The sequence below is a fragment of the Salmo trutta genome, chromosome 15 (assembly GCF_901001165.1).
Source record: "Salmo trutta chromosome 15, fSalTru1.1, whole genome shotgun sequence".
NCBI classification, from domain to species: Eukaryota; Metazoa; Chordata; class Actinopteri; order Salmoniformes; family Salmonidae; genus Salmo; species Salmo trutta.
This window is the reverse complement of record NC_042971.1, coordinates 21,088,283-21,113,558: the sequence shown is the minus strand read 5'-3', so window position 1 is coordinate 21,113,558 and position 25,276 is coordinate 21,088,283. Positions and strand designations below refer to the sequence as shown.

The 25,276-nt window shown below is 40.5% G+C and overlaps 1 protein-coding gene across 3 annotated transcripts; it reads left to right on the top strand.

The window, feature by feature from the left end:
- The first annotated feature begins 2,500 nt into the window (after positions 1–2,500).
- LOC115148605 (POU domain, class 2, transcription factor 3) lies at positions 2,501–21,605 on the top strand. Of its 3 annotated transcripts, none has more exons than XM_029690646.1 (13): positions 2,501–2,788; positions 3,143–3,214; positions 8,608–8,624; positions 9,620–9,730; positions 10,455–10,566; positions 10,793–10,881; positions 15,094–15,270; positions 17,836–17,977; positions 18,120–18,253; positions 18,697–18,861; positions 19,707–19,773; positions 20,889–21,000; positions 21,232–21,605. In XM_029690646.1, the coding sequence occupies exons 2-13, from the start codon at positions 3,166–3,168 to the stop codon at positions 21,272–21,274; spliced, it is 1,218 nt and encodes a 405-aa protein (XP_029546506.1). In that variant the 5' UTR covers positions 2,501–2,788; positions 3,143–3,165; the 3' UTR covers positions 21,275–21,605. The 3 variants fall into 3 exon arrangements, with proteins under 3 accessions (XP_029546506.1, XP_029546505.1, XP_029546504.1); XM_029690645.1 differs by having other exon boundaries at positions 2,502–2,788; positions 3,158–3,214; XM_029690644.1 differs by lacking the exons at positions 2,501–2,788; positions 3,143–3,214 and adding an exon at positions 8,051–8,520.
- Positions 21,606–25,276: the final 3,671 nt, after the last annotated feature.

Below are 25,276 nucleotides of genomic sequence, written 5' to 3'. Positions count from 1 at the left end.
ACATAGCATCTCAACATATTCCAAATAACTTTATCCTTATTAATACATTTTATACAACCAAAAGATGTAAGTCTCATCGCTGAGGCTAGTATATAAACCTTAGTATGGTAATATGGCAATATTGTCTCTATTAGTTTCATAAAATTGTACCAAGCGGACCAATTCGTAGCTGGATTCTTCACCGATCTTTTATACTTTCTCCAGAACATAAATGTCATTCGGTTCCCCCGTTCTGTGAGGTGGTAGAATCCTTTGTTCTCTATACGAAACCCACTCTGTCTCAAAACTGTGGCTTGTTAGGCAGGACATTCCCTTTGGAATTTACGACCGCCTTCACACAGCCTTGTGTCAGAAGTATAGAGGTCGGGGGATGGTGCATAGAAAACCCAGAGGGCAACGTCATGACAGCGGAGAAGGTACGGTGGGATTCGAAATGGTCGGTAATCTGTTTGTTAACTTGGAAAGATATAGGTCTGTAGCAGTTTGGGTCTAGAGTGTCACCCCCTTTGAAGAGGGGGATTACCGCGGCAGCTTTCCAATCTTTGGGAATCTCAGATGATACGAAAGAGAGGTTGAACAGGCTAGTAATAGGGGTTGCAACAATTTTGGCAGATCATTTTAGAAAGAGAGGGTCCAGATTGTCTAGCCCGGCTGATTTGTATGGGTCCAGATTTTGCAGCTCTTTCAGAACATCAGCTATCTGGATTTGGGTGAAGGTGAAATGGTGGGGGCTTTGGCGGGTTTCTGTGGAGGGTGCCGGGCAGTTGACCGGGATAGGGGTAGCCAGGTGGAAAGCATGGCCAGCCGTAGAGAAATGCTTATTGAAATTCTCAATTATAGGGGATTTATTGGTGGTAACAGTGTTTCCTAGCCTCAGAGCAGTGGGCAGCTAGGAGGAGGTGCTCTTATTCTCCATGGACTTTACAGTGTCAAAGAACTTTTTTGAGTTAGTACTACAGGATGCAAATTTCTGTTTGAAAAGCTAGCCTTAGCTTTTCTAACTGCCTGTGTATATTTGTTCCTAACTTCCCTGAAAAGTTGCATATCACGGGGGCTATTCGATGCTAATGCAGAACGCCACAGGATGTTTTTGTGCTGGTCAAGGGCAGACAGGTCTGGAGTGAACCAAGGACTATATCTATTCTTAGTTCTACATTTTTTGACTGGGGCATGCTTATTTAAGATGTGAGGAAGGCACTTTTAAAGAATAGCCAGGCATCATTTACTGACGGGATGAGGTCAATGTTTGACTGCCCTCTGGTGATGACTGGACTGAAGGTTCCCTGACAACATACATTTAGGAGACTTGACAGCTTTATGATAGGTTTAGCCTGTAGGTAAATTCTAAGTCATAGTTTTTTAGAAACTTTGCTGTTAAACTGCATCAAACAAACCTTTAATATCCATCAGTCTTGATTAAAAGCACCATTTGACCAGATTTGCCTATAACCACATTTTGATCCACATACAGAAAAACTACATTATCTGCAAAGTGAATAAATTACTATTGATTCATTCATTCATCAATTTCCATAAAAACATAGTCTAACTGATTTGTAACCTAATTTGGTGTGGCAGATTATGACGTTTCATGAAACAAGGCAACAATTGAAGGAATGAGATATGCGCAGTGTTCCAAAACCGATTAGTTAACCTACTGCTATCGCTACACTCGCTTGGTCTGTGGGTCCTAGGGGTGGGTCTCTAACCTGTCAGAATGTGTGTATTAATTGGAGAAGTGTGTTGAATTTGTTGAATACATGTGCCTAGGAGACGACAAGCTTACATGGGTCCAAGGTTGAGCACTGTTCAGGAGTTCCTTATGATGTATGTGTGGATTTGTCTTACTGTAGGAGAAATGTGTGAAGGAGCGTATCCAATGGCATGAAAGACTGTTGAAGATGCTGTTTCAACAAGCCAACCAAAGAGAGGAGCGAGGTAGCTGTTTACTCAGTCACCAGTGCCATTCTCCACTGGACATCAATATTCTCTTGATCTGTTTTAAGATTGACCAAATTAATTTGCATGAAGATCTTTGTGTGTCCCATGCCTTTCTTCGTGTCATTCAGGCAGACAGACCTGTGGTTGTGGCATCCTCTCAAAACATATAGCACAATGTTGTCTTGTAGTGAAAATAAGCAGATGATAATGCACTTCGAACCAAACCTGTCATAACGCTTTATACAGTTATTAAATGTTATAAATGCTAATGAACTGTAATGCTTACAATGCCTGTAAATGCACATGTTTATACATGTTTACAAATAACGAAATATACATTTATTGATAATTAAATACAGCTCATTCATGAAATGTATTAAAAAGTGTTACCCACATTTTGGCAGTCTGCTCATTTTGTCTGCCCATTGGTAGATTTCAATCTCATTCCATAGAGTCAAATAACTATAATTCTATCCAGAATTTGCCCCGCTTTGCTGCTAAGTTATGTCATTGTGACATGCTGTCCTTCCCTTTATCCTTCCCTTTATATAAACACATACACTGAAGAGCAACTTTCCTAAGTTCGCAGACAACCCATTGTTGTTTTATGCAAAAGAACTGAGACTGGATAGGACACACATAGAGACTTATGCAAATGACTCTATCTGCCTGTGTGGGATACTAAAAAAGGTAAATGTTCCTCCACTATCCCACTTAGCTAAATGCAGATGAGCACTAGTTGGTTTGTGAAATTTCTATCCCAATACCAGCATGTTTTTAGAGAAAAAAAAGGACATATTCACATAGTGCTATCTAAACCAGTGAGTGGAACAATTCTTCAATCCAGGTAATTATTCTTATTTATTTTTTTATTCAAAATGAATAAATGACCTGTTCAAGTTTTACATACTTATATTCAATGTAATATAAAGCAAAAAAAATAGCCATTTCAACAAACTTTGAGTGTCTCTTGACTTGATTCATCTGGTTTTGACTGAGTTCAGATAAGGTGGAGAGCTGGAGTAACTGTGGTCAATACTGAATGGGGAAACCCTCCAACTTATGAATATTATAACAGCAATCACATGTTGGAGAAAATTTGAAAGTAAACTGCATTAGAATAACCTCAATATGATTTTACTGGTAGAGCTGTGTGCTGCACTGTCCCAGCGAAGTTACAATCCTTTAGGAAAATCAGCAGTATTTATCGTTACAGATATTAAGATGAGCACAGATGGTGTGGAACACTCAGAGGCTCACCATGAACAAGCAGGTAAGGATGTTTCACCTGATTTTCAATGTTTATTTTCTATTTGTTTGTTTGTCGCTAACTCTTGTCAGGTGTATCTGAACAAATTATGATGAAATATATCTTGGTAAGTTATGATGTAAACTTTTCTCCTCCATTGCACCTGCTAAACGTTTTTCTTGGTGATGGTGGTGTTTAAAGCAAAATAGCCTTACAGAATAAAATAAAAAAAAGTCTGCTTATTCGTATGTTACGACTGTCCTCATGGATTTTGGATGCATGGGTATGTGGCGCTTCCATGCAGAGCATGAACATTTTACATTGCTATGGTTATTTTAATCCTAAAACTTTATTTCTGAAGTAGTTATGGTGTGTCTGCACATTTGTTTTGTAGCTTTAAGCTATATTTTCCACAAACTCTCTAGTATTGACCAGCATTTCTTCTACAATCCTTTACTGATAAGTGGGGCGTTAGGGTGTGTTGATTACCACAGTGTGAATAGTGAATTACTGTTTCTCTGCATAATCTTTCTGGTTGAAAGAACCTTATCAACAGCAAACATCTCCCCCAATAACACTTTACTATGAAAAAGTGTTTCTAAAATAGGATGTGTTGATTCTGTCAGTTGGAGGCTCTACCAGGATGTGCTGTCTGTACCTCAAGCTGTTTGCAGAGAAGCTGCCACATCCCCAGGCTATTAGGTGACATGGAAGAGGTGGTGAAACACGGAACAAACTCAATGAAAATGTGGAACTTGGATTCAGAGTGTATGGAAATGAATTCATTGTTTTAACATTTTGGACATAATCTTACAAAAATCGTTTTTTAATCAGTTTCCATCATGATGTTGCCTCAGCTTCATTCATATTATTCAAACAAATCACTGTAATACAATTGGGATCATTTGAATACACTAGGAGTAGAAACATTGGCAAATGTGTTAAGACAACTCAGGAATGAATGTTAGTAGAACTTTCCTGCCCCAAGGTTGAGAAACCTTGAAATATGAGTGCAGCAGTAGCTGGTTGCATTAACCTTTCAAGTTGAATCAACTTCATCTCATAGGATCACATCAGGATCACACCAGCTATGAATTTCATATAATCTAACACTAATAGCCACAACGCTATGCAAGACCATCAGGTAAGAGAGGAAAATATCACTATAATTTTACCCTGAGAGCAATGTTATCATGAATCCCTTCCCACAGCTTACAGTTCATTGTTTTATTGTATTTTTCAACACAAATTAACCAAAATGAATCAAACAACTTAACTCCCTAATTGTTTTTTTTCCTTCAATGCAGGTCTGTATGAAATATGAATCAGTAAGATAGTTCTCTGTGTGTTAATTGTACCTTTGAGAGGATATCCTTTAAGCAAATTCATGAATAGTTATTGTATAATATACTAGAGCATGGAGACCTTTTATCTGTTTCAAGTTTTAATGTCACATGCACACTTACAGTAAAATGCCTTTCTTACAAGCTCTAAACCCAACAATGTAGTGATCAATAACAATGTACAGTGCATTCGGAAAGTATTCAGACCCCTTGACTTTTTTCACATTTCATTATTCTAAAATATATTTTTTTGGTCCCCTCATCAGTCTACTCACCCCATAATGACAAATGTTTTCTAATTTATAAAAAATAAAAAACTGAAATATCACATTTACATAAGTATTCAGACCCTTAACTCAGTACTTTGTTGAAGCACCTTTGGCAGCGATTACAGCCTCGAGTCTTCTTTGGTATGATGCTACAAGCTTGGCAATCCTGTATTTGGGGAGTTTCTCCCATTCTTCTCTGCAGATCCTCTCAAGCTCTGTCAGGTTGGATGGGGAGCGTCGCTGCACAGCTATTTTCAGGTCTCTCCAGAGATGTTCGATCAGCTTCAAGTCCAGGCTCTGGCTGGGCCACTCAAGCACATTCAGAGACTTGTCCCAAAGCCACTCCTGTGTTGTCTTGGTTGTGTGCTTAGGGTCGTTGTCCTGTTGGAAGGTGAACCTTTGCCCCAGTCTGAGGTCCTGAGTGCTCTGGAGCAGGTTTTCATCAAGGATCTCTCTGTACTTTGCTCCATTCATCTTTCCCTCGAACCTGACTAGTCTCACAGTCCCTGCCACTGACAAACATTTCCACAGCACGATGCTGCCACCACCATGCTTCACCGTAGGGATGGTGCCAGGTTTCCAACAGATGTGGCGGTTGGTTTCATCAGACCAGAGAATCTTGTTTCTCATGGTCTGAGTTGTTTAGGTGCCTTTTACTGAGGAGTGGCTTCCGTCTGGCCACTCTACCATAAAGGCCTGATTGGTAGAGTGCTGCAGAGATGGTTGTCCTTCTGGAAAGTTCTCCCATCTCCACAGAGGAACTCTGGAGCTCTGTTAGAGTGACAATCAGGTTCCTGACCAAGGCCCTTCTTCCCAGATTGCTCACTTTGCCCGGGCAGCCAGCTCTAGGAAGAGTCTTGGTGGTTTCAAACTTCTTCCATTTAAGAACGATGGAGGCCACTGTGTTCTTGGGGACCTTCAATGCTGCACCCTTCCCCAGTTCTGTGCCTCAACACAATTCTGTCTTGGAGCTCTACGGATAATTCCTTCAACCTCATGGCTTGGTTTTTGCTCTGACATGCACTGTCAACTGTGGGACCTTATATAGACAGGTGTGTGCCTTTCCAAATCATGTCCAATCAATTGAATTTACCACAGGTGGACTCCAATCAAGATGAATGGAAACAGGATACACTTGAGCTCCATTTCGAGTCTCATAGTAAATGGTCTGAATACTTATGTAAATAACGTATTTCAGTTTTTTTATTTTTAATACATTCACAAAAAGTTCTATAAACCTGTTTTCCCTTTGTCATTATGGGGTATTGTGTGTAGATTGATGAGAAATCAATTTTAAAATAAGGCTGTAGCGCAACAAAATGTAGAAAAAGGGAAGGGGTCTGAATACTTTCCGAATGCACTGTCATACTACATAAGGTAGAACAAAAACTGATGAGAAATACAAAATAAGAAATTGAATTCAGAAACAGTCTATTTGCCGAGTTATCAATATTTATTGTTGTATAACTACAATGATTAATTGCAGAAAGTGCCTTTCCAGATATCACTTTCAGAGGTGCATTGATTTCCACAGCAGTATATCCTGGATGGAGGGCTTTGACACTTGATTCAGAAACTGTCAGTCCCATGACTGCAAACCTGGCTGAGTAGTCATCCAGAGCATGCAACCAGACAGTCTATTCTGTGTCAACTCCATTACCATTACTATTACTATGGTCATGTGTATTATGGGAAACAAAATCATAAGACACTTTTTATCAGAGATTTTAGAATTACAAGGGGTGTGATATAACCATTATACGGAAGTTAAACCCAGTTCCATTATAGTTCTGGGTCTGGAGTTAGGGCTCTATTCAATCTATAAAACTAGAAACATTTCTGATTCTGCAATAGAAATGTAAAGACATTTTTTTTAATTGAACCTTCATTTAGCTAGGCAACTCAGTTAAGAACAAATTCTTATTTACAATGACAGCCTAGGAACAGTGGGTCAACTGCCTTGTTCAGGGGCAGAACTACAGATTTTTACCTTGTCAGCTCAGAGATTCGATCTAGCAACCTTTCGGTTAGTGGCCCTATGCTCAAACCACTAGGCTACCTGCCACCCCATTTTACAAAAATCACTCCACCATTTCCTGGTTGCTAATTCTAATAGTTAGCCTAATTTCAGTTTATGTGGCAAAACAAGCAAGTATAGTGTAGAGAATCATTGTACCATCTAAACCACTGTGAAATATTTTTTCCATAACCAAAAATATTGTATTTTCAGCTGTTTGAAGATGGTTTACAGAACCGAAATTAAAAGAAGGAAAAATTAAACTGAAGAATTAGAAACATAGACATAGCGCACATAGAACAGATCCACTGCTTCTTAGACTTGCTTTCAGTGAGAATGACAGATCAATAACACAATTTGATGTGAATTTTGTCGGGTTGCCCAAAAAGTTAGATATTGCGGCTTTAAAGGTAATTTTCGATTGAGCTGACATATGCAGCGTTTACCGTGAATGCAGTCTTTGCTAAACCGGGAACATTGCCTTTACATTTCAATCACGCTGTAAAGCTGAATTTCCGCTACGCGGATTGAATAGGTCCCTTAGTCCGGGTGTACAGTGCACCTGGGGGCCTGTAAACAAGACAATGGAAGGGCCTGAAAAGGTTTCCAGGACTTCGTAGCTGATTTGCATGGCTTGATGATTTCCATACTGGAAGTTTGGCTTCTGAACAGGGTGGTGGGGGGGAGATTTCCATACTCTGGGTCGAGCAGGCACATCGCTCGCCACAAACTCCCAGAGGTTCCATTTGAAATTCAAATGAGGGAAGATTACCTGCCACAGCAGACCTTTGCACTCTCTGTCTGTCACATGGTATTGTTGTATTGAAGGGAGGGTGCCAGTGTAGGGTTAAAATGATCATAACCTTCTTAATCACTCCATATGTTGGTGAATCATCCATATGGCTGTATTGAATTTTTACATTTTACCCCTGATTAGGATAGATATGATTAGTGCCAAGAAACTGTATCTTGTATATTATTATCCTATATGTTGATAAAATTCAGGGCATGGTGTCTCTGTGTGTTGTTTATTATAACACCTTATAATAAATGTCATGAAATAACATTCATACATTATTTATAAACTATTAATAAACAAGTATTTCATCATTTGTAAACATTTATAAATAATGAATAATTATAATTATTAATAATTAATAAACGTTTATAAAAAAGTATGCTAGTTTATAAAGCATTATGAACATTTACAAGCATTTACAATGCCTTGTTCATGAACGTTATTAGAAAGGGTTTAATGATTTGCCTAGTATTCTCTCTTGTAGCTTAATTATGAAAAACCATCCATACCAGTGATGGGCAACTTTGATGGGGGTGGGGGCTACAAAAAATCTGAACTCATAATCAGAGGCTGCAGTAGCTTGCGGGTCTGCGTACCCACATCCATACCCACACATGCAGTCAGAGCCGGCCCTAGCCTTTTGGAGGCCCTAAGTGACATTTAAATGAGTTGGGTCCCCCCCACCTTGCGAGCAAAATATTTTAGGACCCCACTTAACAGTGGAGAGATATCCTGCAATTTTGCCATGGAAAGAAGAAAACATTTTGTACTTTTAAAGACATTTTGCTGCAATTGTACACATTTTTGCCATAGGGCGGAGAGGACCGCCAGTTGCCCATCCCTGAGCCATGCTGTTATCCAGAGCGCTACTTCATGTGTAGGCCTGTTCTTAGAAACAAAAGGTAGTTTAATCCAGTTAGCCCTAATATGCTAGGAAGGGCATTGTGATATTTGACTGTCTAATATTTTATATTTGCTTTCTCCTGCAGACATTGAACAACGACAAGTGAGTATAGAAAACACATTTAATTCTAACTTCAGATTAACTTTCCATAAATGGGAATTCATTAAAGTGGGAGCTACTTTCCGTCTGAGAACAGATTAATAGTAGGACGTTACAGGAAAACCATGTATGTAATTTATTCGATATAGAAAAACTTGAAAGGTTTTTACTTCATGCCATATGTCTCGAGACAATTGCTACTTGTAAGATTTTATAAGAAAAACATTGATTGTTTTGTCAGTCAAAACTGAAAGTAATGTACGATAGACCGTGTAAATAATAGAACATCTACTATCATATTACAGGAACTGAATAGACTGCTGGACAGTTAAACTAAGATCATCAGATTTTTCACACAACTGTTTATATGCCTCAAAATGTCTTCCTATTATTCTAACCTATTACCTATAAGTTATTTGTATACTATGTATTTCCAATTGGCATTGGGAGATTGTTAGAGGTTTATTGTTTTAGTCCTGGGGGTTACAGAAACTGCCTCGAGCCCAGGTGAGACATTTGCATACTGCACTGCCTGAGGGGAGTTGTGTTTATCACAGCTTGTATCTTGTTAAACAAGTCCAGCAGCCTAACCCAACCGGTCCACACACACAGACAGAGATACACACACACACACACACACACAGACAGACAGACAGACAGACAGACAGACAGACAGACAGACAGACAGACAGACAGACAGACAGACAGACAGACAGACAGACAGACAGACAGACAGACAGACAGACAGACAGACAGACAGACAGACAGACAGACAGACAGACAGACAGACAGACAGACAGACAGTGTGATCTATGACAACATAGGCCAAATGTCAGCCTGGTTGTTCCATGTCAATTGGTCATACCCAATTGATATCCAGATTTCCATTGAAAAAGACAAGACAGTGTTAATGGACTGTTATTCTTCTAAAGACAATGTCAACATCAGACAGCAGGAAGTAGGAAAGTGAGTAATACGGTCATGTGATTGGTTCACAGATCAAAACAGAGGACCTCAACGACTCTCTCCATGCAGTCTCATCACACAAAACATGTCACCCGACACAAGGATCCCCAATACCTTGTGTCCAGGCAGGCCAGCTATCAGTGGTAGGTCACGCGTCTCAGTAGATCAGGGGCCATATGTATCTAGTGTCTTAAAATAGGAGTGCTGCCCTAGGATCAGTTTTACTTTTTAAATCATAATATATATGATTATATAGACAGGGGGGGACCTGATCCTAGATCAGCACTCCTACTCTATTGCGCTGGATACAGCGCCTTCAGAAAGTATTCACACCCCTTTACTTTTTCCACATTTTGTAGTGTTACAGCCTGAATTTAAAATGGATTAAAGTGTTGACTTAAATAACCTTGAAAATCTATGGCAAGTCAATGGCTGTCTAGCAATGATCAACAACCAACTTGACAGAGCATGGAGAATTAGAAAAGTTATTATAAGCAAATATTATACAATCCAGGTGGGCAAAGCTCTTAGACACCTACCCAGAAAGACTCACAGCTGTAATCAAAGGTGAAGGTGAATTTAACATGTATTGACTCAGGGGGTTGAATACTTATCTAATCAAGATATATAGGTGTTTTATTTTCATTAATGTTTTACAAATGTTAGAATTTTTCTTCCACTATGATTATTGATAATTTTCTAAGAATATGAGGAAATTGTCATTCTGTAAGGAATTCATTTTGTTGGTTGTTTTTTGGTTTACATCCAGGTCTCTCTTGCAAAATATATTTTATCTAAACGAGACTCATCTGGATAAATAAAGATTAAATAAATGAAAAATCTAAGATAGTATTTCTGTTTCCACAGGAGCTCCCCTCCCTCCACACCATGCCGCAGCTGGTGCTTATGTCAGGGTCTCACCACCTCTCATCCCCCGCCTCCTTCCTACTCTCACAGACACAACACACGGGGCATCAAGGTACACATGTATCATGTAAACATTCCCACAGTTCACAGTTTTTCCAGATACAGTATACCAGTTTGAGGACTCCGAAAACCAGGAGAGAATAAGCAGGGAGGGAATCCTCCAACTGGGAATCCTGCAACCAGGCTTTCTGAAAAATCTGGGAAGTTTTGAAAGTTACAATATCTATGATACTTCTCTAAACAAATTGTATCAATAACAGTTTCTTTTCCCTGTGTAGCACTTCTGCAGCAGAACCTGCACAACTTTCCCACCCAGAGCCAGTCAGGTCTCCTCCAGCACCAGCCTGGGTTAGCACTAACACCTCAGGTAAAAATCACACCTCTTACACCAGTTGACATTATTAGCTGTATGAGGCAGAGAGATGTAAGTCAAGTGACCACATTTGCTGAGAAGATTAAAGGGCAACAATACAGGTTATGCATCCGGATCCTTGAACTTGATAACCGAATTAACCGTTTATAGGACATACCATGAGAGGGATAAGGACTTACAGTATCATAGAACTTTCACTGACATCAGTCAGATATACACTAAGTGTACAAAACATTAAGAACACCTTCCTAATATTGAGTTCAGGGCCGGTCCTTGCCATTTTTGGCGAGACCAAAAAATGCCACCCCGCAAAACTAGAATAGTCCCAGTAAGCAAAATTACATTGAAAAGATGTTTAAAATATGTTTTTTCCAGATTGTGAAGTTAGTTTCAATTTAGGTTCTGAATGAAATGTGAAAATACATATTTTCCGTACGTTTAAAATACATATTTTCCAGTAAGTTTAAAAGGCATCTTTTCTAGAAAAATACGTATTTTCCGGACATTGAAATCAGGTTCATTTTCAGTTCTGAATAACGGTAGAAAATACCTATTTTCCGGATGTTGAAAATACGTATTTTCCAGACATTGAAAAAAATACAGATTTTCCGGATGTTGAAATCAGGTTAATTTTGGTTCTGAATAAAAGTTGAAAAGTTGTAATTTATATAAAATCTGAACCAAACATAGACGTCTATGATTGGCTCATATTTGACCGGACCTTACAAAAAATCTATGTCTATGAACATTGAAATCAAGGCCGGTTTGGACCGCACAAAATCTGAACCAAACATAGACGTCTATGATTGGTTCAGATTTGGTCCGGACTGGACCAAAAACCAATGACCGGGGACGTAGAAGTTAAGGCCGGTCCGGACTGCACCAAAATAAGACATCAAGAAGGCGTTGGCGTCAGTCTGTGCTTACTGAGGTGTAGCCTACAGTGTTGCCTGAAATTGTGTTTTATGAATGCCCATCTATGTGGTAACCCTATTGTTTGTAAAATCAAATCCAATCAAATTTTATTGGTCACATACATATGGTTAGCAGATGTTAATGCGAGTGTAGCGAAATGCTTGTGCTTCTAGTTCCAACCATGCAGTAATATCTAACAAGTAATCTAACAATTTCACAACAACTACCTTATACACACAAGTGTAAAGGAATGAATAAGAATATGTACATATAAATATATAGATGAGTGATGGCTGAATGGCATAGGCAAGATGCAGTAGATGGTATAGAGTACAGTATATACAAATGAGATGAGTAATGTAGGGTATGTAAACAGTATATACAAGTGGCATAGTTTAAAGTGACTAGTGATACATTTATTACATCCAATTTTTTATTATTAAAGTGGCTAGAGATTTGAGTCAGTATGTTGGCAGCAGCCACTCAATGTTAGTGATGGCTGTTTAACAGTCTGATGGCCTTGAGATAAAAGCTGTTGTTCAGTCTCTCGGTCCCAGCTTTGATGGGTGAACAGGCAGTGGCTCGGGTGGTTGTTGTCCTTGATGATCTTTTTGGTCTTCCTGTGACAATCGGGTGGTGTAGGTGTCCTGGAGGGCAGGTAGTTTGCCATCGGTGATGCGTTGTGCAGACCTCACTACCCTCTGGAGAGTCTTGCGGTTGTGGGCGGAGCAGTTGCCGTACCAGGCGGTGATACAGCCCGACAGGATGCTCTCGATTGTGCATCTGTAAAGGTTTCTGAGTATTTTTGGTGACAAGCCAAATTTCTTCAGGCTCCTGAGGTTGAAGAGGTGCTGTTGCACCTTCTTCACCACGCTGTCTGTGTGGGTGGACCATTTCAGTTTGACCGTGATGTGTACGCCGAGGAACTTAAAACTTTCCACCTTCTCCATTACTGTCCCGTCGATGTGGATAGGGGGCTGCTCCCTCTGCTGTTTCCTGAAGTCTATGATCATCTCCTTTGTTTTGTTGACGTTGAGTGTGAGGTTATTTTCCTGACACCATACTCCGAGGGCCCTCACCTCCTCCCTGTAGGCCGTCTTGTCGTTGTCGGTAATCAAGCCTACCACTGTAGTGTCATCTGCAAACTTGATGATTGAGTTGGAGGCATGCATGGCCACGTAGTCATGAGTGAACAGGGAGTACAGGAGAGGGCTGAGAACACACTCTTGTTGGGCCCCAGTGTAGAGGATCAGCGGGTAGAGATGTTGTTTCCTACCCTCACCACCTGGGGCGGCCCGTCAGAAAGTCCAGGACCCATTTGCACAGGGCTGGGTTGAGACCCAGGGTCTCGAGCTTAATGACGAGTTTGGAGGGTACTATGGTGTTAAATGCTGAGCTGTAGTCGATGAACAGCATTCTTACATAGGTATTCCTCTTGTCCAGATGGGTTAGGGCAGTTTGCAGTGTGATTGCCATTGCGTCGTCTGTGGACCTATTGGGACGGTAAGCAAATTGGAGTGGGTCTAGGGTGTCAGGTAGGGTGGAGGTGATATGATCCTTGACTAGTCTCTCAAAGCACTTCATGATGACGGAAGTGAGTGCTACGGGGCAATAGTCGTTTAGCTCAGTTACCTTAGCTTTCTTGGGAACAGCAGACTGGGATAAGGATTGATTGAATATTTCCGTAAACACACCAGCCAGTCTGCACATGCTCTCAGGACGCGGCTAGGGATGCCGTCTGGACCGGCAGCCTTGCGAGGGTTAACACGTTTAAATGTTTTACTCACGTTGGCTGTGGTGAAGGAGTCCACAGGTTTTGTAAAACACCAAAAAAGACGTCCGGTCTGGCCGCAATGGAATTTTTTATATGCCCTTCCATGTGATAGGCCCACCATTTGTAAAACAGGTCGTTGCATTCGCTTTATTCGTCCTGATTCCTGTGACTAATCGATGTGACTATTTTCAATGTGTTCACACATTGATAATAAATATATTATTTTTCGCTATGTTAAGTTTTCAAAAATGTACGGATACAAACTTGAAAGCACTAATCATGACAATGATGTGAAAGTCCTGTACAACAGTTGTGAATGTCCATTACATATTTTCCATTTTACTTTGACCTGTCCTGGTTTTTGGATATGTTGTTTGCTAACACGACAGTGCCTTTTTTATTTGATTGGGTGCCATTTAGGTTAGGCTATTCGATCGGAGAAACCTGCATGATGTAAAAAAAAGTGTCAGTCTCATAACATTTTATCTCCCGCCTGTTAGCTACAGCAAAGGCCACATACTCTTTCTACAATATCCAATGCGTGGTACATGATTTATGTTACATTCTTTTTTTGACGGAGCGTTGGTGGAGTGCCGCAGCGATGCATCTCTCCAACAGCACCCTGGAGAGGCGTGCTTGGAATGGACAAGCAAAATATTTTGCGCCCTGCCTTTGACAAAGTGGGCACTGCTTATCACATGGCGGCTAAAAAGCCCTTATGCCATTGCTTGAGAGAAATTGTAATTGTTTAGGGGCAAAATTAGGCCTATGTGAGGTTTTATGTGTTGTTGGAGTTGTGTCTTGCTAAGTTTAGCTCAGAAAATGCCGCCCTCGTCAATTTGCCGCCATAGGCGGACACCTAATCCTGCCTAATGAGCGGGCCGGCCACCCCTTTTCCCCTCAGAACAGCCTCAATTCATCAGGGCATGGACTCTACAAGGTGTCGAAAGCGTTCCACAGGGATGCTGGCCCATGTTGACTCCAATGCTTTCCACAGTGGTGTCAAGTTGGCTGGATGTCCTTTGGGTGGTGTACTTTTCTTGATACACACGGGAAACTGTTGAGTGTGAAAAACCTAGCAGCGTTGCAGTTCTTGACACAATCAAACCAGTGTGCCTGTCATCTACTTAAATACTGTCTTGCCCATTCACCCTCTGAATTGCACACATACACAATCCATGTCTCAATTGTCTCAAGCATTAAAAATCTTTCTTTAACCTGTCTCCTCCCCTTCATCTACACTGATTGAAGTGGAATTAAAAGGTTACATCAAAAAGGGATTATAGCTTTCACCTGGATTCACCTGGTCAGTTTATGTCATGGAAAGAGCAGATGTTCTTAATGTTTTGTACACTCAGTGTATTAATGAGGAAATATGAAGAGAATATTTGCATAACACAAAAACATGTTACATTTCCATATGAACAAGGTTTCTAACACTGCTATAATTTTCACATAGCTGAACACATACACAACACTTTCTATCATCCATTTAACCATATTTCTCCTCCTTAAAGGCCATGAGTCGGTCGGGCCTGACGTCGTCGTCCATGGAAGGACACGTGGACATGTCCCACCTGCAGGTCCCCAAACACATCGGGGCCCCCCAGCAGGACGATCCCAGCGACCTAGAGGAGCTGGAACAGTTTGCCAAGGCCTTCAAACAGAGACGCATTAAACTGGGCTTCACCCAGGTACAGACTGAGGACCACCGGCTCAAAATACAATATAGCTTTATTTGTATTTTTGCTGTCTTGTTTTTTCCCTAGCCCCCGGACACCACACATACCGGCAGTGCTGTTTCTAGGCATAAGCGAAATAAGCAGCCTCTTAGGGCCCCACAGCCAGAACCCCAAAAAATTAAATCAAATTGTTTTCTTTTTAGGAAGTCAGTGGGGGTCTCAACTTATTGTTAGTTAGGGTAGTAGAATACACAACGTGCAATTTCAAAATTTGATGGTGCATCAAATGTTTCCCTTTTGTTATGTCAGTCACTGACAGTCACTCAATAAGCCCACGTCAGCAAAAATGTTATAGATTTCTAGGTAAGTTAGTCTAGCCAATTATCTAAATATTGTAGTAATCATGGCTGAATTACTGACCGGGAACGCAAGGCACGCGCCAATGGGCTCTGAACTCTTTTTGTTAGTCACTCTCACTCAGATATCATATAAACATGGCATAAGTCATGGCAAAGTCAAATGTTCCTGTCAGCCCTGGGATTTGAAGCTACTGCCTCGCTCTGATTATTGTTATGCCACCTAACTTCTGTACTTGGTGTACTTGCTCACTTTGAAATAATCTTACTGTTGTAACACACACAGTTCAAAGACAGTAGTGAAGTGACATGTTTTCTGTAGTCAAAATACTTAAAAGAGATCAATAACATTATTATTTGAAAGTTTGCCATAATCAGATTCAAATATATTGTCACGATCACTGTCCTTGAACTCCCTGTCATAAATAAGCCAAGGCGCAGCATGCCGGTATTTCCACATCCTTTATTTAGAAGTGATACCGAACAAAACAATAAACAAGATAAACAGAAAGAAACGTGACATTCTGGGGCTGCTCAAATGCAGCTGCACAAAAACAAGATCCCACAACTCAAGGAGGGAAAAAGGGCTGCCTAAGTATGGTTCCCAATCAGAGACAACGATAGACAGCTGCCTCTGATTGGAAACCATACCTGGCCAAAACATAGAAATAAAATACATAGAATGCCCACTCCATATCACACCCTGACCTAACTAAACAGAGACAAACGGCTCTCTCAGGTCAGGGCGTGACAGTACCCCCCCAAAGGTGCGGACTCCCGGCCGCAAACCTGAACCTATAGGGGAGGGTCCGGGTGGGCATCTATACTTGGCGGCGGCTCTGGGTCGGGGCGTAGCCCCCACACCGCCCGCTGATCCCCCCGCTTCTGTGTCGCCGGAGGAACCAGACCGTGGATCATCGTCGGAGGCTCTGAACTGCCGACCGCCGCTGAAGACTCTGGGCTGCAGGCCGCCGCTGAAGACTCTGGGCTGCAGACCGCCGCTGAAGACTCTGGGCTGCAGACCGTCGCTGGAGGCTCCGTACTGGGGAGCGTCGCTGCAGGCTCCGTGCCATGGATCATCACTGGAGGCTTTGTGCCATGGATCATCACTGGAGGCTCCAGGCCATGGATTATCACTGGAGGCTTTGTGCCATGGATCATCAGTGGAGGCTCCATGCCATGGATCATCCCTACAGGCTTCGGGTCATGGATCATCCCTACAGGCTTCTTGCCATGGATTATCCCTACAGGCTCCGGGCCATGGATTATCACTGGAGGCTTCGTGCCATGGATCATCCCTACAGGCTCCGGGCCATGGATCATCACTGGAGGCTTCGTACCATGGATCATCACTGGAGGCTTCAGACCATAGATCATCACTGGAGGCTTTCTACATGGAGCTGGAACCGGTCTCACCAGACTGGGGAGATGCACAGGAGACTGGGTGCGCAGAGCAGGCACAGGGTATACTGGGCCGAGGAGGCACACTGGAGGTCTGGAGCTTAGGGCTGGCACAACCCATCTTTGCTGGATGCTCAACCCAGCTCGACAACTGCAGGGCGCGGGCACAGATCGCACCGGCCTGTGAGTGCGCACTAGCGACACAGTGCGCATCACCGCATAACACGGTGCTTGCCCCGTCACTCGCTCCCCACGGTAAGCACGGGGAGTTGGCTCAGGTCTCCACCCTAACTCTGCCAAACTCCCCGTGTGCCCCCCCCAAAAAAAAATCTTTGGGGATGCCTCTCGTGCTTCCCTTGATGTTGGTTCTCCCCGGTCCAGCTCGTCTTCCCAGCAAGCGCACGCTGCTTGGCTTTCTTGTGATGGGATCTTCTGTCACGATCACTGTCCTTGAACTCCCTGTCATAAATAAGCCAAGGCGCAGCGTGCCGGTAATTCCACATCCTTTATTTAGAAGTGAAACCGAACAAAACAATACACAAGATAAACAGAAAGAAACGTGACGTTCTGGGGCTGCTCAAAGGCAGCTGCACAAAAACAAGATCCCACAACTCAAGGAGGGAAAAAGGGCTGCCTAAGTATGGTTCCCAATCAGAGACAACGATAAGACAGCTGCCTCTGATTAGAAACCATACCTGGCCAAAACATAGAAATAAAATACATAGAATGCCCACCCCATATCACACCCTGACCTAACTAAACAGAGAGAAACGGCTCTCTCAGGTCAGGGCGTGACATATATCCTGTGTGTGTGTTCCAGGGTGATGTAGGCCTGGATATGGGGAAATTGTATGGGAATGACTTCAGTCAGACTACCATCTCCCGCTTCGAGGCACTCAACCTGAGCTTCAAAAATATGTGCAAGTTGAAGCCGCTACTGGAGAAGTGGCTGAGCGACGCAGGTACTATAGTGTATAACATTATATTTTGCTGATGTCTTTACACAATTGTACCGTTGATTTCTATGTCGAGGGGATATTTTGTTTGTTTTATTGGCTCAAAAAAATCCTTTTAAATCATGTTCACTATCTCTTTCTACATCAGAGAATTCTCCCTCTGACTCTATGGCCAACGTTGCCTCTCTACCCCCCCTGATGGAAGGCTATGGAAGGAAAAGGAAAAAGAGAACAAGCATTGAAACCAACATCAAGTTCACCCTGGAGAAACGCTTTCTTGACGTGAGTTAACTCTGTCTCTCACCTTATATTGTCCCCTGCACTTCCAACCATAAATATATAATTTAGGAACTGTTGATATAATTCGTATTTAAAAACACTTCATGCAGGGAGCAAAACAATCCACCATCATGCACATTGTTGTGGCACTTGAGTGACTACATAGCAGCCATTTTGAGTTAGTTGCAATGTTGATACATATGATATGGCTTATTATAAGACATTATAGAAGCTCATGCATGCTTATAATAAGTCATAAGCATTGTACCTGCAGGCTTTACAGTTAGCTACCAAGGTTTCTTTTCAGAACCCAATGCTCAACTCAGAGAAGATCACAATTTTATCAGAGCAGCAACATATTATATGCCATATTATAAGGCATTATAAATGTTCAAGAATGCTAATAGCACCTACAGTAATACCATTATACCCATGTTTCTATTCAGAACCCCAAGCCTAACTCGGAGGAGATCACGCTGATCTCAGAGCAGCTGTCTATGGAGAAGGAGGTGGTGCGGGTGTGGTTCTGTAACCGTAGACAGAAGGAAAAGAGGATCTACTGCCCTGTGTCCACATCACCCATGAAATCACATAACTTCAATCCCAGAATGGTTAGCCTTAAATCTCTTAGCGATAATGTTTTGGGAAAATGTTGTATGTTTTTTTCCTGATAGTAAAGTGGCCAGCTCTGAATATTGCCAGTAACTCTATATTTTCAAGTCAATTTGAAAGCCTATATATTTTTAACGGGGGCTGAACTTTCTGATTTGGCCACATTTTTTGCCTTGGTCATTAAGAAGTTGCCCAGGCAAGCTATTGCTTTCGCCAATTAGCTTCAGGCGGCTGGTGTGCCACTGTGGCAAAGTTGATTTTAGTTCGGGGCCATCAATAAATTACACATTGTAAATGCTTTCAATATTTTTATATGAATTTCTACAGTTTATAGTTGGTTTGTGGTTTTTAAGTCATTGAAATTTAGAGCTATTGACCTTTTAAAATATTGTCTGATGTACATTGTGTAATTTACTGATGGTCCCTAACAAGACCCATAGGGATATCATGGGCATTATGATTGGGTCACGTGCAGCTGCACTCCAAATTCATGATTACTTGGGTGCTTCCAGCTGTGGGCATATGGGCAGGATTGAAGGTACCCTTCATTCCGTGACATACCATTTTTTTACTATAATCTCGCAAATTTCAGTTTTGGATGAGACTGACTTGATGACCAACATTATAATATTTACACTTTGTAGTCAATTTTGACACTAGAATAAATGTTTCTGACTCCTATCGATAGCACATAGGCCGTTTTCAAAACGAGAAGTTGCTTCTTAGGGGCTTTCGCTCTTCACTGGTATATGATAAGATGTGTGTAATTAAAGAGTACTGTAATAGTAATGCATTATGTACACTACAACACTTTCAGTACGTTGTCTTGTTTTTTTCCCACTAGCCTTCATGTAACACCCTGTTTCAGGGCTCCGCGTCCAGATCATACAGCCCTCTTGCTTCAGGAGGAGGCAAGTGTCACCATATGCACTTCATATAATCTGTATTTAAGACTACTGCATATACTGTGGGGTCCAAAATGGTTGACACTCTTGATAAAGATGAGCAATAACGACTGTATAAAATAAATAATTGAAAGTTTATATTGTATGCTCCAAAAAATGAACAGATTATATTATTTTATACTAATACAATTGCTCAGAGAAATAGATTTTTTGTAACAACTAATGTTTTTTTCTCAAAAAGGTAGGGGTCAAAATTATTGACACCCCTAAAAATTAGACTACTTTAATTTATGACAAAATTTAGTATTTGGTCCCATATTGCTAGAACGCAATGACTACATCAAGTGAGAAAGTTAGAGGGTCAAAGATCATACCCCCAAGACATGCTAAATTCTCACTGTTACCAATGACAGGGGAGGTTAGCATGTGTTGGTAACTTTCTCACTTCCCATTATTAAAGATTAATTTAGGATTATCCATAATCATGGTAGCATCCACATTAATGTATAAGTGTTTAGAAACCTATCATATTCGTATTTACAATAAAAGTGACTCCAAAATGTCATTATACATTATTTACCATTCATATTTATTGAGTACAAAATAATCGGAAACACAACCAAAACTAACTGAAAATGCATCCAACAAGTTTTTAGAGTCACAAGCTTGATGTAGTCATTGCGTCCTAGGAATATGGGACCAAACACTGAACTTTTGACTACTTTATTTACAAGAATCATTAGGGGTGTCAATAATGTTTATCCTGACCTTTTAAAGATTTTTTTTGATAACTTGTTAATCAAAATCTCTTTCTATGAGCAATAGTATTAGTATACATGTGTTTTAGCATACAATATAGCTCAGTATTTGAATCATTCATTTTATACAGTCATTATTGCTCATCTTTATCAAGGGTGTCAATCATTTTGGACCCCACTGTAGTCTGTAGTACTTAAGACCTGTAAAAGTGAAGGGCATGAAGACATTTGTGTGAAATCCACACTGTCTGAGAAATCTAACCTATAAAACCTTCATCCATATGAAACTCACTGTATGAAGTCTCAAGCTTTCTCGTGAAGTGAGTGTGCATGTTAAATTGAGTTTATTCATTTGTGCTCTAGTGTCATCTAGTCCCTCTCCTAATAGTCCTAGCCATGGGCCTTCGCTCGGCACACTCTCGTCTGGCTCCACTGCTTTGACCTCCCAGGTCAACCAATCCTTCAGCTCACCAGGGTAAGGGACTCACCCCTCACCACAGCCAAGCACATCTGAACAGATTGCACCCCATTACCCACAGTATATAGTACACTACCTTTGACTAGAGCCCTATGGCCTGGTCAAAGGTAGTGCAATACATCGAGAATAGGGTGCCATTTGAGAGACACCCAGAAGATTATTCTAATGCTGTAATGGCAACATGGCATTGTACAGATGAGCGATGAATCTGTTATGTTTACGTTTCAGGTCGTGGTATCGCACATGGAACCCTATGCCCTATCCCCACTGAGAAGTCCTGCCTGTTGTGGAAGAGAACTAAAACGACCGATGTCAATGAAGGGAAACAGAAATGGATACAATCCATCAGACACACATAATGTCAAATGTCAAATACAATACTTGGTCCCGCTTTAAATTAAATTATAAAAGCTTCATGATGCCTTCATAAGCACTACATAAATGTGTTGCAAAGTATCTTTAACCGTATGTCATGGTTTATAAAGGGTTCATAAATGTGGCCTAACTATGTGACATAATCACCAAAGTCAACTGCGACATAACCCACTATGTCGAATGTGATATAAACATGTGCTTTATAAAGGGTGACATGTTGTGCATAAGGCTCTAAAGTGATGTCATGTTAGTCACATTACTCCTAACTTCAGACACTTCTGCCCAACACATCAAACTTGGCCTTCATAAGTTAGGGTTAGGTTTAAAATCACATTTTTGTTCTGTGAAGGGAGTAGTACACAGCGTTGTACGAGATCTTCAGTTTCTTGGCAATTTCTCGCATGGAATAGCCTTCATTTCTCAAAACAAGAATAGACTGACGAGTTTCAGAAGAAAGATCTTTGTTTCTGGCCATTTTGAGCCTGTAATCCGAACCCACAAATGCTGATGCCAGTTTTATTACTTCTTTAATCAGAACAACAGTTTTCAGCTGTGCTAACATAATTGCAAAAGGGTTTTCTAATGATCAATTAGTCTTTTAAAATGATAAACTTGGATTAGCTAACACAACGTGCCATTGGAACACAGGAGTGATGGTTGCTGATAATGGGCCTCTGTACGCCTATGTAGATATTCCATTTGATGTTATTTTAATGAACCAAAAATGTTAGATTTCTTTCAAAAACAAGGACATTTCAAAATGACCCCAAACTTTTGAACGGTAGTGTATGTGCTTACTGCACTACAGAAACTCTGCTCACCAAACAACAGTGCAGGGCATGCTCACTGAAATAACAGGCAACTACACAAAAAAACTAAGTTTCTTAGATTTTTCCCAGACTTCAAAAGTCATCCCCTGATGTGGTTTAAGCATTGTTGTGAACACAGAAAATATATTTTTTTGTTTTTCTATTTGAAAAAAGTGTGAAAAAACTGGGATAAACCAGAAAAAAAATGTGGGAAATCCGAAACCTGGAAAAACAAAACGGTATTTGGGAAAAAAACTGAAGTAGGCAAACATTTTTAAATGGCCTTTATTAAGCGGTGCTTGTGCCACCCTTTATAAAGCACAGTTTTATGTCATATTTGACATAATGGGTTATGTCACATTTGACATTGGGGGTTATGTCAAACAGTTATGCCACATTTGCGAAGCCTTTATAAAGCATGACATATGGTTATAGATGATTTGTAACACATTTATGTAGTGTTTATGAAGGCTGGATTCAGTTAAACCTGCCGTTACAATATGTTTATTCAGCAACTGTTAAACCACTGCCCACGCATAAGTGACTTACTTATTCAGAAAGCTGAAGGCATATAGCCTAAAGGTATTTTACCTGTTATTTTACAGTACTGTACTGTAGACTTTAGAGTCTAAACCACTGCAATTTGGGCGGCAGGTAGCCTAGTGGTTAGAGCGTTGGACTAGTAACCGAAAGGTTGCAAGATTGAATCCCCAAGCTGACAAGGTAAAAATCTGTCGTTCTGTCCCTGAACAAGGCAGTTAACCCACTGTTCCTAGGCCGTCATTGAAAATAACAATTTGTTCTTAACTGAGTTGCCTAGTTAAATAAAGGTAAAATATATATTTTTTTTAATTGTATTTGACCACCGGAAAATGCATGTAGCCTATACAGTTGTATATGTTGGATTCAGTTGAGCTGCCCATGTACATCATGTTTTGTTTAGTTTTTACTTTACACCCAGCGTCATAACAAGTTATGACACGGTCATAACCATATCATAATATGTCATAACACCTGACATAACATGGTCATAACACTGTCATGACCCATATATTTACACCTGATGTGGCATATATTGCGTTATTTTATGGCTGGTTATGACACCTAGTCAAATGTTTTTCCCTGCCAAGAAGTTTCCTTTCATTTGAAAGTTTGTCCTTTGTCCTTGTTATGAATTCTTTACAGTCATGTTTTTTTCCCCCATCATATTTTAAATAACTATTTTAAAATCATTTTCTACTAACTTGTAGAAAACATACTTTTTGACACGGTCATAAAGCATTATAAGCACCCTGTGTCACTTGGACTAAGAAAATACACTTATGACACTGTCAAGAAACATGACTATACTGTGTCACTTTACTTGGACTAAGAAAATACACTTTATGACACTGCCAAGAAGCAGAATGACCATCATAATCATATAAGCAAGATAGGCCTATCTCGTACATGCACTTACGTCAGTCGTCAGTCAAAAATAGTCTTGTCATGCTCCTGAAATCTGTTCCTGTGTTCATCCCAATCTTCAGAAACAGAGCATTGGGGTAGGTGCATGTTTGACATCAATGTGTGCACAGTTACAATGCTAATTTAATATGGTACATTTCAGAAAATATTATATAACATAAACAAGTAGGCTGTGGTGTAATGGAATGTTTTGCCTTGTGTGGTAGTTTTGTGGGTTTTGACACTCCAGCCATAAAATAACGCAATATATTTCACAACAGGTCTAAATATGTGTCATGACAGTGTTATGATCATATTATGACAAGTTATGTCAGCTGTTATGACATGGTTATGACCATGACATAACGTGTTATGACGCTGGGTGTCAAGTAAAGTGTTACCGTATTGGGTACAGTGAGGTTAATTTGGTTAAATTTCCTTTGTTATTCATGAGGGATTCAGGTGTGACAATATTTTTGTGAAGGTGTACACATTAAAAGACAGAAATCTTACATAATTATGTTGTCTATTGTTTGTATTTGTATATATAATGTTTGCAAATATATTTAGGTTGTGAAATGATTAGAAATTATAGAGGGGCCAGAACTTTAGAAAAATGATTAACCTGTTGGGGCTATAACAGAACGTCCTAGGAGTGTCATCTGAGGAAGATTGTCAAAGGTTAGTGCATAATTTTAGCTGGTTATCTGCTTTTGGTGACGCCTGTCTTTGAATTGACAAAACATTACACACAGCTATTTTCAATGTACTCTCCTAACATAACCTAACTTTATGCTTTCGCCGTAAAGCCTCTTTGAAATCGGACAATGTGGTTGGATTTAGGAGATGTTTATCTTTCAAATGGTGAAAAATAGTTGATTGTTTGAGAAATTGAAATTATTAGATTCTTGCCGTTTTGAATTTCCCGCCATGGTCTCTTGACAATGAATCCCATTACCGGGCAGGGATCCCCAACAGGTTATAACATAAAAAAAATCTGCACTAACACTAGGAATGTTTCAGAAGTGCATCACACTTTAACATCTGCAATGTGTTTCAGTGTGATCTATCAATGGTCCAATTCATACATTGTTACAGTTTATTATTTTCATGAAACACACTTTGTTACATTGTAGCTAGTTTTAGTGGAGTCTTTTGGGCGTGGGTCTATGAAGGTAATTGAGGTCATTCTTGCAGGGACATGTGGTGTGGGACAGCTATTGTCTTTACACTTTACCACTCAGAGGGGGGTATGTGGTGTAGATGTCTCCCAACTCTACGTCTCTTAAAGAGAGATTTGAATCTAGATCAGTCTCTTTACACTACACAAGTACTGTATCTCTCCTGGACCTAGTTTGGGTCATCAAAGTTGTATAGTGTAAAGAGGCCATTTGTCACCTGTCTGCTTAATAGCTCTAAGGGTAATTAACTCACAGTCACAAGGGGAAATTAGGAGGCCTGGGCCTAATCAAAGAGACACTAGCTTCCAAGAATGTGTTATGATGCTTGTAGACCCTGCACACTTGACTCGCCTTTAATTCCCAGGCTTGTAATGCTTGTCACCTTGAAATCCAGACTGAATTCAGCGCTGTTGCTCGTTTGTTTCACTCCACTAGTGAAACATAGCATGATTCAGTCTGAAT

Bases quoted from the DNA above. Each gene is read 5' to 3' on its own strand.
- LOC115148605 (XM_029690644.1), top strand. From the start codon at position 8,283: ATGAGTTGGGTCCCCCCCACCTTGCGAGCAAAATATTTTAGGACCCCA. The intron at 10,882-15,093 runs GTAAAAATCACA...TCCTCCTTAAAG, and splicing joins GGTTAGCACTAACACCTCAG to GCCATGAGTCGGTCGGGCCT. The intron at 17,978-18,119 runs GTACTATAGTGT...TTTCTACATCAG, and splicing joins GAAGTGGCTGAGCGACGCAG to AGAATTCTCCCTCTGACTCT.